The sequence below is a fragment of the Cervus elaphus genome, chromosome 6, assembly GCF_910594005.1.
Source record: "Cervus elaphus chromosome 6, mCerEla1.1, whole genome shotgun sequence".
In the NCBI taxonomy this organism is placed as follows: Eukaryota; Metazoa; Chordata; class Mammalia; order Artiodactyla; family Cervidae; genus Cervus; species Cervus elaphus.
In genome coordinates, this window is record NC_057820.1 from 18,297,338 (window position 1) to 18,318,145 (window position 20,808).

Consider the following 20,808-nt stretch of genomic DNA (forward strand, 5'->3'; position numbering starts at 1 on the left):
TTCCCAGGCGGCGCTAGTGGTAAAGAACCTGCCTGTCAATGCAGGAGATGCAAGAGACCTAGGTTCCATCCCTGGGTAGGGAAGATCCCCCGGAGAAGGAAATGGCAACCCACTCTAGTGTTCTTGCCTGAGAAATTCCATGGACAGAGGAGCCTGGCAGGCTACAGTTCATGGAGTCGCAAAGAGTCAGACACAACTAAACAATAACAAAAGCATTCTCTCCTAATAATAGGGGTTTGTTTACAAAAGAAAAGCACTGACACCAGCCTTCTCGTGGTCCCCCTCAAAGTGTAACTACGGCATTGTGGAATCTCTAATTCCCAGTATTTTATTATTAAACCCCTTTGAGAGTCTGTTCAATTATCCCTTTTATGTTCAGATGTCAGAGTGGTGTGAAAGTGAGTGTGATAGTCACTCAGTCATGTCTGACTCTTTGCAACCCCATGCACTACAGCCTTCCACGCTCCTCTGTCCATGGGGTTCTCCAAGCAAGAATACTGGAGTGGGATGCCATTCCCTTCTCCGGAGGATCTTCCCAATCCAGGGATCGAACCCCAGTCTCCCACACTGCAGGCAGAGTGGTGTGCCTATACCAAAATCTATCATTCTGCAGCATTAGAAAATGTGTGTGTGTTCTGCTGAATATGGGGACTTCCCTTAGGAGATGGCTGGAGTCAGGTATAGATTCATCACAAGAGGTACTGGGGTCTCAAATGCTCTTTTTCTCCAGCTCACTCCTAAAGGGAGGGGGAGACTTCTGAAAAATCTTCCTCTACCTCCTGTGAGCATGTGATAACTCTGTACTGCTCAGGACAGGCTCAGACTGGCTGGCTGTCCGCCCTGACCTTGAACTCAGATTCTGTGCTCCGCAGCAGCTGAAAGAATCCGTGACTCTGAGGTCTCCCTCGTCTAGGGCCAACACCCACACTGGCTTCTCGGCCTCAGACAGGAGTTCCGCAGCAGGCAGGAAGCTGCCAGGGGCTCATGGCACAGTTACCGATCTCAGCTGGACTCGGGTTTAATTACATTAATATTTAATTAGCATGACAATGATGCCGTCCAAAAAGTCCTCTGAGGGAGATATTTAAATTCTATAAATAGTCAATAACAGGTTTACTGTACTTGTTTTATGTTTAAACCACTAAAATTAGGCCCTACTTAACTAAAGGGGAATTTCCTTAAAAATGCACATTGCACATTCATTGCCCAAAAATGGGCTTTCATTTTTGTCTCGCAGAGCCCCAGGATTTCACAGCGTTGCCCCAGAGAGAATGGATGGAGGCAAAGGGAGACCGAGTGAATGAGGCTCTGGGCATTTGGGCTTTGGGGAAAAGAAAAGAATTCCTGGGACTTCCCTGGTAGCTAAGTGGCTAAGACTTCAGGCTTCTAATGGAAGGGGCTCAGGTTCGATCCCTGGTCAGGGAACTAGATCCCGCATACCTCAACTAAGCGTTCACATGCCACAACCTAAGACCCTGCCTGCCTCAACAAGACCCGGCATGGCCAAATAAATAAATAAATATTTTTAAAAGTTAAAAAAAATTCCTGGCTGGAAAGTTCTTGTGTATGTGCACATATATGTATATAAACTATACATATATATTTATAAAGCTATTTGTTTTAGGACTGTTTCGTTTTCAACATACTATAGCCAAAAATTTAAACTCACTCTAAATACAAACCCATCTAGCTTAAGTAGGGGGAAAGTAGTTTATCAATTATTGTATCTCAAAATTCATGGGGTTTTCTGGCTTCAGGCATGCGTGAATGAAGGGTATCAAACTGTACCATCAGAAAAAAAAAAAAAAAAGAAAAAAAAAAAAAACTGTACCATCAGGATGAATCCTTTTTCTGTCTACTTTCCTCTATGTTGGCTTCATTCTCAATAAGCTGCTCTCCATGTGCAGCAAAGATGACCTCAGAATCTTGAGATCTGCATGTGCAACCTCAGAAAAAAATAACTTATCTCTCCTATATGCCTTTTGCTCTTTCAAAAGACTCTGCTTGACACTCTTGGGTCATCTGTTCACACTGGGAACAAAGGAAGTTCTCTAACTGGCTAGCCTGGAGGGGATGTACCAACCTCAGTGACAGGAGAAGTCTCTTGCTCAGTACCGTAGCATGGCAACAACAGGAAAGAATATGGCAAAAGTAAAGATAACATTTACCCTCCGCAGCACAGTAATATCAGACATCAGTTTGTTTCATAGTACTACCAGACCTCCAGGAGATGGTGAGGGACAGGAAGCCTGGCGTGCTGCAGTCCATGGGGTCTCAAAGAGCAGGACACGACCCAGCAACTGAACAATAAAAACAACCATCAGATCTCAGTTTTCAAAAGAAAACATAGTCCTGAAACATTCTGACACTCCTTGTTTGTTAAAGCAAAATTAGAATTCATCCAGGAGAGGACTTCCCTGGCTGTCCAGCGATTAAGACTTCACCTTCCAATGCAGGGGTGAGGGATCAATCCGTGGTAGGATAGCTAAGCTCCCACATGCCTTGGGGCCAAAAAACCAAAACATAAAACAGAAGCAATATCACAACAAATTCAATAAAAAGCGATCCACATTAAAAAAAAAAAAAAGAATTCATGCAGGAAAATGACCTAGTTATTTAGAGTGAAAGTTAAAGTGCTCCTTGCTTAGTCATGTCCATCTCTTTGCAACCCCATGGACTGTAGTCTACCAGGCTCCTCGATCCATGGGATTCTCTGGGCAGGAATACTGGAGTGGGTTGCATTCCCTTCTCCAGGGGATCTTCCTGAACCAAGGCTTGAAGCTGGGTCTCCTGCATTGCAGGCAGATTCTTTACCATCTGAGCCACCACCAGGGATCTTTAAATATGTAATTTAAATGTGTAATTTAAAGACACATGTAAGATGGAAAGTAAAGGTTGAAAAAAAGACACAATTTGCAACTACTAATCAATGCCCCTGCTGTCCCCTCCTCAAAATACAAAAAACAGGAATGGCTCTCCCACCTCCCGTTTCTCTGCTTCTCCCTTTCCTGAACCACCCTGTCTTAAGACCACAGCTGGTGCAGAGTAAGGCAGCCCCCACACTGGGGGTGGGAAGGCTCGGGGAGCGGAGACCAAAGCAGGTGTTAGAACCTGCACAGGGGGCAGAGCTGTCCATGGGGGAAGGAACCACAGGGCTCATTTCACGGGCAAGTGACATGATTCAGTTATGATTCTAAAGGATCATCATCATTCATTAGGATGCTATTTGGTGATTTGCAGTCACCAAATCAGAGAAGAGTGGAAGCAGGTTAATCCATTGAAAGATTCTTACTGTAGCCCAGGTGAGAGGTGATGATGGTTTGGGCTCAGGTAGTGTTAACAACAGGAGAGAAAGGGTAAAATGGCTCTAAAAATAAAAACAGGAAACACTTCACAAACAGCTCTGTGATTTTAAACAACCCTCTCCTACTGAGGCTTTTGTTCTGTTATTGTTTGGGGTGAGGGGAGGGAGGGCGTGGTATACCTAGGTGCACATAGGGAAAGGAGGAATCCATTCATCTGCATTTTCCCTAATTTCATCAGAGAGCACTTACCCTCCAGAGATGGCTCACATGTCCTCCCTTCCACACGCCCTCTCATCCCCTGCATTAACCACTTCTTCAGACTCCACAGCACTTCTCGCCTGGGCCAAAAAAAAAACAAAACCAACGGTCTTTCCACTTCCTCTTGTGGTTAGTGATGCTTGTTTTCACTTCCAGGCTTGAAACTCCTGTGGTGCCGATTCCTATCTTCGGCAGCACAGGGCCTCCGTACTAGCAGAGTCAGAATCATCGTCTGCATTACCTAAAGAATGAGCTAAAAACCTATACAAAACCACTGTTTAATAAGAGCATTTTCCAGGGCTTCCCTGGTGGTCCAGTGGTTACAGATCCACCTGCCAATGCAGGAGACACCGGTTCCATCCTTGTTCTGGGAAGATCCCACAGGCCGCAGGGCAACTAAGCCTGCGCCGCAACTGCTGAGTCCATGCTCCGGAGCCTGTGCTCCACAACAAGAGAAACCACCGAAATGAGAAGCCCTCACACCGCAGCCAGAGCAGCAACAAAGACCCAGCGCAGCCAAAAATAAATAAGTAAATAAGTAAATAAATGAGTTGTTTTTTTTAAAAAAAAAAAAAAGCATTTCCCAAAGAGAGGTATTAAACTAAGGGATTTATTGGTTAAAGCCACAGCATCTCATTCATCACTCCACTGATTAACCAAATTACTGTAGAACCTCCTGGGTAAGACAGGGTTTCAAAGTCCTTCCTTTGTCTCATCCTAAACAAAATTCTGGCTCTTCAAGGACAACCTCAGAACCTGCCTTGAAAACAACCAGCACTGAAAATTATTTCCAGTTAGGAAGTCTGGAACTCTTTCACTTGTGCCCAATTTAGCAACAATCGGGCTCAGCGGTAAAGCTGCCGCCTGTAACACAGGAGACATAAAATGCAGGAAACATGGGTTCGATCCCTGGGTCAGGAAGATCCCCTTGAGAAGGAAATGGCAACCCACTTCAGTATTCTTGCCTGGGAAATCCCATGAACAGAGGAGCTTGGGGGGGCTACAGTCTATGGGGTTGCAAAAGAGTCAGACACGACTGAGCGATTGAACAAGACATCAGGGTTGCCAGTATGAGAAGACGGTTGCTATAATAAGCAGGTCTTAACCAAGGTCAAGTGTTCAGTCCATTTGGCAATGTTGACTGTCAGTTGTGCATTCCATAGAGTTTAGGCTCACTCTCTTCTCCCAGTTACAGAGCTCCATTGATTTGACGCGATACTCTAAGAAGAGCATAATTTTCTGTAAACTCTTCCTAAAGTTACACTAAAGAATGCATAGGCATTTACTATCCTAGGCTTATACAATGAAAAAAGTTAAAGATCACATTGAATCCCTGGGATGGTTTTGTCCAAACATGTGCCTTGATTTTTTGCTTTTCACCTGCTACTGTGGATTTCTGTAAGCCCAGTGACTTTGCCATTCCTTGTCATTGCTGTGTCCTTGGACCAGGCACACAGAGCAGGCACCAAGTATGTGTTTTACTTTATAAAGCTAGAGAAACAGTCATTTGAAGGCTTTCCCAAGGAAGCTATCTTTCCCAAGAAAGCTATCATTCCTAATTGGTTTGTATAACTGGCAATAATGTATCTTAAGCAAAGGGATATAATTTTGAAAGCATCTCCAAAAAAATTAAGTTCACTTATTTTTAAAAGTAGTATCATATTTCACTTTGCAAGGAGGATGACTTTTTGGTCCCCGTCTTCCAGACATCCCACACCCTAATCACAGCTTAGAGCTCAAAGGAATTCACGGTATTTCAGTTCACCAAGACAGGGCATAAATATTCTATTTTAAAAGCGGTTTTGGGGCATCTTTTCCAAGAGACCATTGAGTAGCCAGAACCGCTGTATGCTACCTACAACAGCAGGGGTCACCCATCAAGGAGATTTTTGACCCTCGTGAAGAGCAATCAAAGGCGTTGATGGGACTTCAGCCCAGGTTGACTCAGACCATAGGCAGTCAGAGAACTTGTCATTCAACCAAAAATTCAGGAAATACCACTGCACCTGCTTTCAACTGCCATCATGCCATTAGGTTATCATATGCAATGTGACTGTTAAGAATCTCAGAGCTTTCCCTGTGTTGGCCCGTATCTTCCTGTTTATCACTTCATCTTACAAAAAACCTTCAGCACAGTACTTAATTTTGCAAATTAAGTTCTAATCCTAAAGGAAGCACTCTGCTCTTTATATTAAAATAATGACTCAGAGAAACTTTTTAGAAAGTTATTGCTTTCTAGAACTCTTATTTCTACCAACATGTACCTCTCCTTTATTTTGACTGCTTCCATTAGCTAGCAATGGCAACCCACTCCAGTATTCTTGCCTGGAGAATCCCCATGGGCAGAGGAGCCTAGTGGGTTACAGTCTGTGGGGTTGTAAAGAGTCATATACGACTGAGAAATTAAGCATAGCACAGCACATTAACTAGCAAAAAGGTACTCACACCAAAGACTGAAGGAAGATACATTACCCCAGCAGGTAAGCAGACTGGAGAGGCCAGCTATTGCCCTTCACCTTGAGGGTGTTGGCTGAGCCAAGCAAGCTTGAGGAGTGGTTTCCAGAGCCTCAGGGACCATAAAGAAGGCTGAGCACAGAAGAATCAATGCTATCAAACTGTGGTGTTGGAGAAGACTCTTGAGAGTCCCTTGGACAGCAAGGAGATCAAACCAGTCCATCCTAAAGGAGATCAGTCCTAAATATTCATTGCAAAGACTGATGCTAAACTGTAGCCCTAATACTTTGGCCACCTGATGTGAAGAGTTGTCTCATTGGAAAAGACCTGATGCTGGGAAAGACTGAGGGAAAGAGAAGAAGGGGGAGGAAGAGGATGAAATGGTTGAATGACATCACTGACTCAATGGACATTAGTTTGAGCAAACTCTGGGAGATAGTAGAGGACAGGGAAGTCTGGCAAGCTGCAGTCCATGGGATCACAGAGTCGGACACAACTGAGCAACTGAACAACAACAAGAAGGACCTAAGGGACCAGATAAAATGTTGAAGGCCAGCCCAAGGTGAGAAGTCTAACTAGAAACTTTCCTTGAAGGGTGGGATCTCAAAGGACTACATCCTTTAAGTAAGGAGAAAGAAGAAATCACCCATTCTTCACTCCCAGATGCCAGCCCAATAAATTGCCTGTGTCAAACCTTAGTGCTAAGTGAAAGGGAAAAATAATTTTCCCCTAAGCATTTAAAACCAGTTGGCAATTAAAAGGAAAGAACTACTTATAAATATAACAATATGGATGAATCTCAAAAACATTAAGCAGAGAATTCAAAACCACCAGATGACCTCACTTGGGTTGACAAGCTACATTCTCACTATATACATGGTTGAATAACTCTCAAGCTAGTCAGTTAGTATAAAGTGGTGCCAGGTTGACTGTACCCTAGAACAGAAATAGGCAAACCATTCCAGGTGAAGGGCCAGAGAGTAAATATTTTACGCATTCTGGGCAATCTGCTCACTGTTGCAACTGCTCAGCTCTGCAGTTGTGGCACAGAAGCAAACAGACAGGGAGTGAACAAACAGGTGTGGCTGTCTTCCAATAAAATCTTACCGAAAAAACTTTTTTTAATCTTACAAAATTTTTAAAAAGTATTCCACAGGGTCCAGCCTATGGGCTATAGTTTGCTTATCCTTGATCTGAAGGCCTGAAGCTTAAAGATAAAAATTCCAAGATGACATCATCATGAAAACTCTCTAAACACACAAGAAATGACTCCCTTAATGAGAAGCCACAGGGGTGGAAAAAAAAAAAAGACTCAGACTCAAGAAAGATGTCAGACTTTGGAATAGGTGGAAAAACATATAAAATCTATATGTGTAAGATGCTCCAAAACTTACTGAAGAGTAAGCACTCTTGGAAAAGAATCAAATACACAAGGAACTATATTCAATATCTTATAATAACTTAGAAAACAATCTGAAGCAGATAGACATATATAGATGCAGATACGTGAATAACTGAATCACTTAGCTATACACCTGAAACTAACACATTGTAAATCAACTACACTGCAATTTAGACAAAAAAAAAAAGGAACAAATAAATGTATATGCAAAACAGAAATAGACTAACAGGTATAGAAAACAAATTCGCGATTACCAATGGAGAGAGGAAAGGGGGAAGGGCAAATTGAAGGTATGGAATGAAGAGAAACAAACTACTATGTATAAAACCGATAAGCAATAAGGATAAGCACATCTTGTAATAATTTTTAATGGCGTAGAATCTGTAAAAATACTGAATCACTATGCTGTGAAACTGAAATGAATATAATAAACTATATTTTAATAAAAATATTAAACACTGTGATTTTAAGCAATATGCCCTTTAGAGAATTATATTTTAAAATCTTCAATAAAATACCTTGCAGCCCCATAAAAAATTAAAATAAAAAATAAAAAGAATCAAATATAACTCATAAAAATGAAAAATATAAAAACTGAAGTTAAAGACTCAATGAAGGGACAGAACAGCAAATTAGGCAGAACTGAAGAATTAGTGAAATGGTACAATCATAAGATTGTCCAGAAGGAAGTCTAGCTAGAGGCAAAGAAATGGAAAGTATAAAAAAGAGATTAAGAGACATACAGGATAGAGTGAGAAAGTCTAGCACTTGCTTAATCAGACTTCTAAAAAGACAGGAGAGGGCAAGTGGGACAGAAACATTATGGAAAGGAATATCTGAGAATTGATAAAAAATACTAAACCACAGATGAGAAGTCAAGTCACAAGCAAGAGAGATAACAAGAGACTCACACTGAGTCCATCACAGCAAAGTGGTATAAGAACAAAAACAAGTCACCTTAAACATGCTCAAAGAAACGCCACCTTCAAAGAAGTAATAATCATGCCTCATGGCTGACTTCTCAGTAGCAACTGTGGGATGATCCTTAACATGTTTAGAGAAAAATAACTTGATATGAACATAAACTTCTACATCTAGCAAAAGCTTTCAAGAATGTATAGAAAATAAATAAACATTCAGAAAAACAAAAACCGAATTTGCCACCAAGAGACTCTCAATCAGAAAAGTGATCCCACATGGAAGGACTGAGGTAAAAGAGGTAAGGAATAACAGAGTAGTCAACATATGGGTAAACACTGACTATATAAAATTACAAAAAAGATTATGATGGCAACAATGTCCATATTTTGTGGGATTATGTAAGTAATTAAAATGCATAATATCATATAAGTTGAAAGAAGGAATGAATGACTGGAATTCAAAGTCCCTCTTTTATTCAGGAGTATAAGGATAGTGATCAATTTTAGACTTTGCAAGTTGAAATTTATAGAGTAACCACAGACGAAAACAAATAAGACCATTAAACTCCAATTTAAGTAGAGAAAATGGAAAAAGAAATAAACCCAAAAAAGGGCAAGGAGAGAGAGAGCCATTTTTAAAAATGTAAGAAAGAGAACAGGGCTTCCCTGGTGGCTCAGTGGTAAAAAAAAAAAAAAAAACTCACCTGCCAATGCAAACGATTCAGAGTCAATCCCTAGTCTGGGAAGATCCCCTGGAGAAGGAAATGGTAACCCACTGTGGTATTCTTGCCTGGAAAATCCCATGGACAGAAGAGCCTGGCGGGCTACAATCCCCAGGGTTGCAGAAGAGTTGGACACGACTTAGCGAAAAAACAAACAACAAGAAAGCACAAAATAAGATTAAAAATAAAATTCAAATATGTTACTACACTAAATGTCAATGTTGCTTTCATGTACTGCTGATAGCATAATTTGTGTAAAATGGTACAACCTTTTTGAAAATGTATGGCTGTTTCAACACTAAAGTTGAAATGCTTATACCCTATCCTAGAGTGTGGAAAATTCTGAAAGAGGTGGGAATACCAGACCATGTGACCTGCCTCTTGAGAAACCCGTATGCAGGTCAGGAAGCAACAGTTAGAACTGGACATGGAACAACAGACTGGTTCCAAATAGGAAAAGGAGTACATCAAGGCTGTATATTGTCACCCTGCTTATTTAACTTAAATGCAGAGATCATGAGAAACCCTGGGCTGGAGGAAGCACAAGCTGGAATCAAGATTGCCGGGAGAAATATAAATAACCTCAGACATGCAAATGACACCACCCTTATGGCAGAAAGCGAGGAAGAACTAAAGAGCATCTCGATGAAGGTGAAAGAGGAGAGTGAAAAAGTTGGCTTAAAGCTCAACATTCAGAAAACTAAAATCATGGCATCTGGTCCCATCACTTCATGGCAAATAGATGGGGAAACAGTGGAAACAGTGGCTGACTTTATTTTTCTGGGCTTCAAAATCACTGCAGATGGTGATTGCAGTCATGAAATTAAGATGCTTACTCCTTGGAAGGAAAGTTATGACCAACCTAGATGGCATATTAAAAAGCAGAGACATTACTTTGCCAACAAAGGTCCGTCTAGTTAAGGCTATGGTTTTTCCAGTAGTCGTAATGGATGTGAGAGTTGGACTATAAAGAAAGCTGAGCGCCAAAGATCTGATGCTTTTGAACTGTGGTGTTGGAGAAGACTCCTGAGAGTCCTTTGGACTGCAAGGAGATCCAACCAGTCCATCCTAAAGGAGATCAGTCCTGGGTGTTCATTGGAAGGACTGATGTTGAAGCTGAAACTCCAATACTTTGGCCACCACATGTGAAGAGCTGATTCATTGGAAAAGACCCTGATGCTGGGAAAGATTCAGGGCAGGAGGAGAAGGGGACGACAGAGGATGAGAATGGTTGGATGGCATCATCGACTTGATGGACATGGGTTTGGGTGGACTTTGGGAGTTGGTGATGGACAGGGAGGCCTGGGGTGCTGCAGTTCATGGGGTCGCAGAGTCGGACATGACTGAGCGACTGAACAGAACTGAACTGAGAGCAATCCTAATTCCTAGAACACATACAACTAGAGAAACTCTTGAGCATGTCTACCAAGAGATACACAAGCATGTCTCAATACACTGAAAAGAACCCTACTGTCCATTGACTATAAATGGAATAGCTGGTGAATTTTTCATACCTTCCAGGATACAGTCATTTTCTACTCATTGACTTGGTAACAAACATGCCAATAACAAAGTATCTGTTTTTATCATTGCCCTTAAAGTATACCTGCACACAAATGTACACAGGTACATTTGTGTGTGCTCTACAATTTCACAATAAATAAAAAGACAAATGAGAATCAGAGCAGTAATTAGTCAAAGGCTGAAAAGTTGATGAGTGCTACAGTCACAATTAGAAAATGTCTTTATGACTCTTTATCTCATCCTAACCATTACTCCAAAAAATAACATCAAATACCAGTAGCATCTATCCATTGGAACCCAGTATTCAAAAAAAAACAAAAAGCAAGCATACAGCTTTTGTCAAGTTCATAATAGGTCACTCAGACCCAGCAAGAAACAGATTAGATCTGCAGTACCACACTTTTAAAAGTATCATATTTCAGAAACAGCTACTGAAAGCAACTCTGATCCAGAGGCGGCCCTCATAACCCCAGTACATTATCTGTAGGCACGAGAAACCAACAGCCCTTATTGTGTATTTCCAGATATCAGCAGATGTCTGAAATGCAGCATGTGCAAATCACCAAGAAGTTGACTAGACCTTAGCAAGTCTGTCTCTACTAGAAAACTTTCCTCACCACTGTTCTTTGCACCAGGCTGTGATCCAGGACTGTTTCCCCTGTGCTCTGAGGATTATTTGCTGATTCAGAGATGGCTGCTCATCAAATCCCAGTATGTGCCAAGATGTTTCAGAAACCCTTGGTGTTCCTGAAACCCAGTGTCTATAGAGGTCACCAAGGCAAAGGGTAGGAATAAAAATGGGCCATCATTTTTTTAGGTGATGGCCCTTCACAAGACTCAACGAATGAATCTGTGTTACATGGAAGAGTCAGATGAAAGGGCTTATCTAATGGGATTTTTTTCTACCAATTCCTGCTTACCCTTCATACACCAACAGTTACAGAAGTCCCAGGAATACTAAACTCTGGGCACAATATTCCTAAAAGTGGGTGTAAAATAATATAAAGAAAGGCAAGTCAAAAAAAAAAAAGGTGTTCTAGGGAACATAAGCTAAATCTGAGCAGTATTTGCTTTCTAAAAACATGCTTTCAGTAACACTGTAATTCCTAAAACAACTTGAAAACTAGTTGTATAAGTCAAAAACTTACAAGACAAAGGTTCTGGTGCTCTGTGATGACCTATAGGGGTGGAATGGTGGGGGGCGGGGGTGGGTTTTGCAGGGGAGGGAGGCTCCAGAGGGAAGCTGCTGCTGCTAAGTCGCTTCAGTCGTGTCCGACTCTGTGCGACCCCATAGACGGCAGCCTATGGGATTCTCCAGGCAAGAACACTGGAGTGGGTTGCCATTTCCTTCTCCAGGATATATGTATACATATAGTTGATTCACCTTGTACAGCAGAAGCTAAGACAGCATTGTAAAGCAATTATATTCTGATTAAAAAAAAAAAAACAGCATTAGATTTTCTAGTGAATGTGTGATAGCATGATTGCTTTCATGGTGCCCTTGGAAAAGATACATATTACCAGTATCCAAACAAAAGGGCTATTAGTTCTTCTACCAACTTTTCTGAGAATTGACCGAATTAATAGAATGAGTTTATTAATTCAAGCTGTATTGAATATATGACAAGCAAAAAGAAAAAGGAAATCTTCTGAGAAAAAAACAGAGTCACCTCAACATACAAATTCACTGATTTGGGGTCAAAGCTTACCCTCAAGAGAGTTTTTTGGGGGTGTCGGGGCAAAGGTTAAAGCAAGAACAAAGGAAAAAGATAGGGGGAAGTAAGAAAAGAAAGCTAGCTGACGGTGACGGTCACCTGTTCACAAATTTTCCTTTGGGATCAAATCCATAAAGCTTGAGGAGAAGAATACACATTGATTGTGCTGGGGCAGGCCTATCTCAGTTAAGAGAGGAGTGCCTGCGTTCATTTGCAAAACAACTGAAGTCTCTGTCTTTGCTCAAGACGAGGTCCAAGAGTCAGAGTCCAGACAACTTAGCTTAAAAAAAAAAAGGAGAGAGAAAAAAAAACACAGCAAAACCAATGGTTCATGTTTCTCATTTTCCAGCCGTTCCAGTCGAATAAAATCCAACTATGTCACTGAAATGAAAAAACAAACAATCCTTGATTGTAATGTGAAAAAATTTAACTTACTCAAAATCAAAAGAAGGCAAGAGAGCTGAGGTACAGAGAAAATAATGCAACACACGTTTAGAAATATAGAATTTATTTATATTCACCGTAAGACAGTGTCACATTTTGTACATGGTTCCCAGAAGAGAAATAACACTCTGATGGCACTATATTGCTATCAACATTGCTTAGGCTGCACAGTCGGGAAACACTGATTTTCCCCTTCAAAAGATTTAAGGCTCAGATTCCAAAAGGTAATTTTACCACTTATTTTCATGTTTAAGAAAATGGGAAAGTTCTGAAATAAAGGACAAAGGGGTGATGGGGGAGGAACAGCGCCAAACACTTCACTCACAACACCCCCACCTCTGCGGAAGACGCTCAATGTGACTGGTGGTGGTTGTCAGAGGCTCTTCCTCTTTGAAATGTGTTTGGTGACATGGATCAAACAAATCAGTAGATGCGAGAGGCATCAGGTAGAGACCTTTACTATAGAAACATGGAAAACTAAAAGCTTTATCACCGGTTGCTGGCTAACATAGGTCTATTTGAAAGTCTCCTACATATAAATATGCGCTCACTGTAACGTAGATTCACTTTTCTTTGGTAAAGTTCACCAAATGGGATGTCTCCTCTAACACGCCAGTAAAAGATATTTAATTTCCTTTCAACTTTCAGATCAAGGGGCCACAAAGCTGTCCTTTCTCCTAAAGACTGTCTTCCATTTTTCTTTTCAATCTTGTAGTAGAACAAAACCATGACAGCCATTAGAACCTAATGTGGAATCCTTGTTTAAGTAAGGAAAGTGGGAAGGGAAGGGCGTGTGAAAACGAATCATGAACAAAGTGTGGGGTATTTTCTTGAGAACTGCCCTCTCAATGAGTTCCAAACACAATGAATTCCCAAAGTGTTTTAGAAGAGCTTTTTCCAGTACAAATATTTCATTCAATCCACAAGGCCACAGTCATTTCACAAAAGGCAGAATCAGTTCAAACTCAGCACACGACTTTACAGTTCATGTGGCTAATGCTTTAACAACAAAAGCCAAAAATGGCACCGTAGGTTTCGCCTCTGGCAAGAGGAGGTAGAGACAACCATCCTGTAGAAAAGGTTAACAATTAAAAAAAAAAAAAGTAAAAGGCAAAACAACGCACTTCCTTCTTCTCCTTGTCAAAAGAAAAAACAAAAAATCTCCACCCCGTTCCATTTCTAAGGACTAGCTCTGGAAAGCCTGCATGGCATTCAGTTCAATTCCGACTTGAGAGATCCATTGCCCACAATCATTTTGCTGTAATTCTTCTGCTGCTCTTCCTTAAAGGTGTCCTTCACCTTGGCTCTCTTCAGCCCTCCATCCCTGAGAACAGAAAGACACATAAATACTCCCAGCAATGATTTCAAAAGGTTACCTACTCATACATGTTGCACAGTGCCATGGCGCTGAGCAGATGCTCAGAAGAGGCAAAGTACAGTGGATCTGGAAGCAGAAAAACCCAGACTTCAGTCTCTGCTCTACCGCTCAACCAGACCTGTGTTACTTGAAGGAACAATCTCTTTGATGTTTGGTAAGAATTCAGCACAATTTCACTGCTCACTTTCTTTTTAGAAGTTAGGGCTGCTATCTTCCATATTTGGATGTGATATTAAAACTTGGACTGTTTACCTATCTTTTTCCCCAAGGAAAGACAAGTACTAGATTTTTTCATCTAAATCAGCCTATGTGTATGTTAGTCACTCAGTCATGTCCAACTCCTTGCAACCCCATGGACTGTAGCCCACCAGGCTCCTCTGTCCATAGGATTCTCCAGGCAAGAACACTGGAGTGGGTTGCCATTTCCTTCTCCAGAGGATCTTCCTGACCCAGGTTTCAAACCCAGGTCTCCTGCATTCCAGGCAGATGCTTTACCGTCTGAGTTACTGGGCTTCCCTGGTCTCACTATAAATATACATATAAGAAATGATGAAGGTGCTATGTGTGGGGGTGGGGGGGGATAAATTCCTCAAAAAGAAATGGGCTCATGATTCATATCTAATCCTGTGTCTAACCAGTCATGTTTTGATTCAAAGTGCTCTATTGTAAGTATTGATAATCTTCCATATTCCAAAAGAGACTCAAAATAAATAAAACAAACAACAAAAACATGAATGGCATTCAACAAATCACAGGGCCTATGTAAGCTGCATTCCTTATTTCACAGCCTGTGAATCTTTGAACTCTCTCCAGGGTGGTAAAAATCAGACCTGCCAAAGTTAAAAGGATTGTGTATGTCTTTCCTTCTTTTGACAATACAAAGAAACAAGTTGGAAGACCTGGAAGAAGACTGGATTATCGGATCCACTCTCTCCTAATCTCACACTTTAGATTTTAATTCCCAGGAGACCACGGACCAAGAAAGTGCTTACTTTATACTCTGCCTGTTTAATTTTAACCCAGCTAAGCATGAATGTTTATCAAGTCTCTCTAATGATGATGGGAGTTTCATAGGTTAGCCAGTGAACTCAATGCCGTGAAGACAGAGCTTGACCTACAAACAGAAGGCAGCCTGAGTCCGCTGTAATGTCCAGGCCTCTAGAGTCAAAACTAAGACATGATCCACCACGAAGTCCTCAACTTTAAAAACGGACTTCGGCCCACAAATCTTCCAGGGGGTCAGCTGTAGGAAATTTCCATGAAATAAGGTTAGAAGTTGTCATGCGACCTCCAGAATTGTCCACAAGAGCCTCTTTTATCCACAGGAGATGCTTCTCACTATACACAGCATTTAGGGGTTTCCCTGGCACCACTCAACATCTGCTCAAGGACAGATGTTGGTTAACTGACTTGTTGCCTGTTTTGGCTGCTCAAGAAGAGATGTTGCTAATTGACCTGTTGCCTGTTTTGGCCTGGACCTCAGAAAAGGAGGAATGGCCTTTCCTCTGGCTCTCCCTGCCTTTCTTAGTTCTTCAGTTCAGTTTAGTTCAGTCACTCAGTTGTGGCCGACTTTTTGCAACCCCATGAACTGCAGCACGCCAGGCCTCCCTGTCCATCACCAACTCCCAGAGTCCACCTAAACCCATGCCCATTGAGTTGGTGATGCCATCCAACCATCTCATCCTCTCTCGTCCCCTTCTCCTCCCGCCTTCAATCTTTCCCAGCATCAGGGTCGTTTCCAATGAGTCAGCTCTTCGCATCAGGTGGCCAAAGTATTGGAGTTTCAGCTTCAACATCAGTCCTTACTATTCAGAATTCACATAAAAGCAATGTGTGTGGTGCTTAGTCACTCAGTCAAGTCCAGTTCTTTGTGACACCATGGACTGTAGCCCGCCAGGCTTCTCTGTCTGTGGGGATTCTCCAGGCAAGAATACTGGAGTGGGTTGCCATGCTCTCCTCCAGGGGATCTTCCCAACCCAGGGATCAAATCCAGGTCTCCCGCATTGCAGGCGGATTCTTTACTGTCTGAGCCGCCAGAAAAGCCCAAGAATACTGGAGTGGGTAGCCTATCCCTTCTCCAGGGATCTTCCAGACCCAGGAATCGAACTGGCGTCTCCTGCATTGTAGGCAGATTCTTTACCAGCTGAGTTACCAGTTCAGTCGCTCAGTTGTGTCCGACTCTTTGGGACCCCGTGGACTCCAGCACACCCAGCTTCCCTGTCCATCACCAATTCCCACAGCTTACTCAAACTCATGTCCATCGAGTCGGTGATGCCATCCAGGATGGTTGGTAAGAAATAAGAAAGGGAGGGAGAGCCAGAGGAAAGGCCATTCCTCCTTTTCTGAGGTCCAGGCCAAAACAGGCAACAAATCAATTAGCGACATCTGTCCTTGAAAATCCTGAGCATCTCCCTTCTAAAGAAAGTGAAAGTGAAGTCACTCAGTTGGGTCCAATTCTTTGCAATCCTATGGACTGTAGCCTACCAGGTTCCTCCATCCATGGAATTTTCCAGGCAAGAGTACTGGAGTGGGTTGCCATTTCCCTCTCCAGGGGATCTTCCCAGGGATCGAACCCGGGTCTCCCGCATTGCAGGCAGACGCTTTACCCTCTGAGCCACTGCTCTAAGCACGCCAACGGAGACTTCAAGACTTTATTCAATTCCCCTTTGCAATGGCAGGTCTTAGTTCTTAAGGAGGGCAGCAGCTGAATATAAAAGCCAGTTTAAGATGATACAATTGAGGGCTTCCCTGGTGGTCGGTGGTTAAGAATCCACCTGTCAATGCAGGGGACACAGGTTAGATCCCTGGTCTGGGAGGATCCCACATGCCGAGGCGCAACTAAGCCGTGCCCCAAACGACTGCCCATGTGCTGCAACTACCGAAGCCTGTGCACCTAGAGCCCACGCTCTGTGTCAACTACAAACTGGCACTTGCCAAGAGGATTTGCCAGGGACTGAACAACAACGAGGGCATTTGCCATCTGCCTCTGCGGAGACTGAACCCTCTGCTGCTGCAGCTGCTGACCCTCAACAACCCCTGAGAGAGTTTAGGGTGGACAGCGAGGCACTCTGTGCTCCACGGAATCTGACAGAACAGGCCTTTAGAGAGGCAGATGTTTTCAGGAACTGATTTCATGATCCCAATCTTTGCATCTCTTCATATCTAGAAAATCACTAAGTCCCTTCGTGATGACATCAGCTCTTCATGACGAGCAGAAAACCTCTTGTAAAGTGCTTCATTCACCCAAATCTTATATATTGACCTTCCTCCACTACCTCTTTGGAGTAGTCTCTCAGAGCAATCTGAGGTGCTATCTCCTAGGCTACAGTCCTCATTTCGCCCTAAATAAAACTTGTAACTCTCACGTGGTGCATCTTTTTTAATCGACATCTACAACAAGAAAAGCCACAGCAATGAGAAACTCCTGCACCGCTACTAGAGAGTAGCTCCTACTCACTACAACTAAAGAAAACCCACCTGCCGCAACGAGCCAGCAGAAAATAAACCAATCAATAAATTTTTAAAAATAGTCATAATAATTTTTAAAAAGATGATTCAATTAAGTTCTCATTTAATCTGGGGGGCGGGGGGAATCTAGACATGTTAATTCATACCCAACAGATGAATGACAAACACAACTGGAAAAGCAGTGAGCTTATTTTCTTTTAAAAGAAGAGTCTTAAGTAATTAAAAGTAACTTTTTTTGTATATAAAACTGCATATAGCCTGATAAAAGGCAATTTTAAAACTATGAGGATCATTTCTGTCATTTTGTTCAAGCCAGTCTGGCTGAGGACAGTCTGTCCTGGAGCTAACCCCCTTAGGCTCTCTTTGTTTTGCAAGGCTTTCTTCCTTTCCTTGGTACCTGAGGCTACAGATCTAAAGCTCTAAGCTTTTCATAATGGCTTCAGGGCAGGACTAGGGTTAGGATATCAAGTAAAAGGAAGGAGGGATAAAGAATAGAAAACAATGGACGAGGAAGAGGAAGCCAGTTATACATATGAACATGGGTCATTAAGACATCTGTAAACTAGAGCATTGGTAAGCCTGTTATTTCGTGATGGCAGTGATAAGGACAGAATAGGATACTTATACAAGTAGTTATAAAGGTCCCGGTAGGGGACTATAGATAGATACAGAATCCTAGGAAACTTTGGGAGACTGATTGCTCAAGAAAGGTCCGTCTAGTCAAAGCTATGATTTTTCCAGTAGCCATGTACGGATATGAAAGTTGAACCATAAAGAAGGTTGAGCGCCAAAAAACTCAAGCTTTTGAATTGCGGTGCTAGAAAAGACTCTTGAGAGTCCCTTGGACTGCAAAGAAATCAAACCAGTCAATCCTAAAGGAAATCAACCCCGAATGTGCCCCAATACTTTGGTCACCTGATGCAAAGAGCTGACTCATTGGAAAAAACCCTGATGCTGGGAAAGATTGAGGGCAGGAGAAGAAGGGGGCGACAGAGAATGAGATTGTTGGTTGGCATCACCGACTCAATGGACATGAATTTGAGCAAATTCTGGGAGACAGTGAGGGACAGGGAAGTCTGGAGTGCTGCAGTTGATGGGATCACAAAGAGTCAGACATGACTGAGGGACTAAACAGCAACCGGTAGTTGTAAAGGTCCCAGTATGGGACTATAGACAGAGAAACTTAGGAAATTTTGGCAGACCACTGTAAGTTAATGATTGCTCAAGAAAACTATGGGATTATCATGGAATGAAGCAGGTTTGCTTTGCTATAAAGTCATAAATAAAAAGCATGAGACATTCCCCAGGTCATTAGGTCAAAGAAAAACATTACCACCCTCCTACTGATTTGAATAAGCTATGATAGTGTCTGACCCTACAAGGGTCTCTCCTACCCAATACAAAGGAGGAGCTAGTGATATAAGCTTGACCTCTGCTCAAAGAAGACAGTCTTTTCCTCTCCCTCATTTTCCTTTGATTATAAAATTATAGACCACTTAATTTGTGAGGTAGGCAACCTGCCCATTTGCATTTCCTCAACTGTTCTATAGTAACAAATCTACTTCTTGCCTATCACTTTGCCTCTTACTGAATTTCTTCTGCACTGGGACACAAAGTACCTGAACCTCAGTAACCCCAGACATCAGGTGAGTGATTCTAGTTAAAACACCGTGGGCTCAAGTCCCCATCTAGGTTTAGGCAGGGTTCAAGTCCTGGCCACGTGGACTGAAGTCCCACTCTGAGTCACCTGGTTTCAGTAGGATGTCTGAAATTTAGTTTCACATATTCCAGTTTAGAGAGTGTAATAAGAATGTTAGTCCTAAGCTATCTTAACCACAGTTCAGGGAGTTGCCCTAAATCAAGAACTCACAGCCCCAGAGCGGTCAGCCAGGCATTTAATTAGAAGGCCACCCTCCAGAGATGCCACTATAAGGCTTCCACTATCTTGATCACCCATCAACTTTCCAAGCTTTGTTAATTAGCATAGTGAATTTAGAAATGGGTTATCACTGCAGAAGTTAGTGGCTTGTTAATTAGCAAGACAGATGCCAGAAACAGACTTTCCTGGGTGAAATTAGTTGTGTTCAAGATACGTGAGTTGATGAAATTATTTTAGAGACATCCCCGACCCTTGCATTAAAGGGTATATAAGAATCCAGGCAGCCCTTCTTCATAGGCTTAATCCCTAAGCAGTCCTGGGTACCTCTGCCGGTTCAAAAGGTTTTGGCTGCCAAGCTCACAGCCAGACTTGCCTAGCCACATCCTGCTCCACGACACTCCCAAAATTGCTTCTAGCGAACTTCTCAAGTCAAGTGTTTTCAAAACACCAAATAGATAGATAGCAGGGACTTTATTAAATGCACAGGACTTAACGAATGAACTGTTTTTGTGCTAAATATGCTAATACAATGTCTGTGTATATGTACAAATTTAATCTCCCGTTATAACCTAGGGATATTCAACCCTCACTGACACAGGCAAAATGTTTGCATGTGCCCCCCAAAATTCACGTCCTGAAGCCCTAACCCTCAGTAATAGAGTATTTGGAGATGGAGATTTGGGGAGTCAATTAGGTATAGATGAGGTCATCAGGGATGGGCCCTCAAGACAGGAACAGTGTCCGTGTAAGAAGACACACCAGAGAGCTTCCAGCCTTCGGAACTGTGACAAAATAAATTTCTGTTGTTTAAGCCACCCAGTCTATGGGAGCTTGTTCTGGCAGCCTGATCAGATTAATACTCTCACCTATATTCTATCTTTCTTAAAAAAACACAAAAATAAAGCCATAGATATCCATACTTATAATATTTCACTTACTTCCTGTCAAGTTTTGAAGTTTTCTTTAATATAATTACAGCTGGAGATAAACAAGAACAAGTTTGTAAGTTGCCCCCTGCCTTTAAAGATCCATTTCCCTCAAATCCAACCCCACTTTCTTCTTCAGTGAAAGATCCCTAAATTTTAGCTAGACATATGGCCAAGCAGGAGCTTCCCTGGCGGCTCTGACATAAGGAGTCTGCCTGCAATGTGGAGACCTGGGTTTGATCCCTGGGTCGGGAAGATCCCCTAGAGAAAGAAATGGCAACCCCATTACATGGACAGAGAAGCCTGGCAAAACCCAGTTCCATGGGGTTGCAAAGAGTCAGACATGACCGAGCCACTAACAGGGCCAAGCAGAACAAAGACTGCATTTCCGAGCATCCTCTGCAACAAGGTGT

At 42.3% G+C, this 20,808-nt stretch overlaps 1 protein-coding gene and 1 long non-coding RNA gene across 4 annotated transcripts in view; both read right to left on the minus strand.

The window, feature by feature from the left end:
• Positions 1 to 1,880: 1,880 nt before the first annotated feature.
• LOC122696155 lies at positions 1,881 to 9,104 on the minus strand. Its single transcript, XR_006341701.1, has 3 exons — positions 9,044 to 9,104; positions 3,555 to 3,643; positions 1,881 to 2,300 (listed from the first exon to the last, which is right to left on the minus strand). It is a non-coding gene; the product is annotated as an uncharacterized LOC122696155 (long non-coding RNA).
• A 3,687-nt stretch (positions 9,105 to 12,791) lies between these two features.
• GPAT3 (glycerol-3-phosphate acyltransferase 3) overlaps positions 12,792 to 20,808 on the minus strand; it is a 63,901-nt gene continuing 55,884 nt past the window's right edge. For all 3 annotated transcript variants that reach the window (XM_043906289.1, XM_043906292.1, XM_043906288.1), the window contains exon 13: positions 12,792 to 14,068. In XM_043906289.1, the coding sequence (XP_043762224.1) occupies positions 13,957 to 14,068 (112 nt within the window). In that variant the 3' untranslated portion in view covers positions 12,792 to 13,956. The remainder of the gene's footprint in view (positions 14,069 to 20,808) is intronic.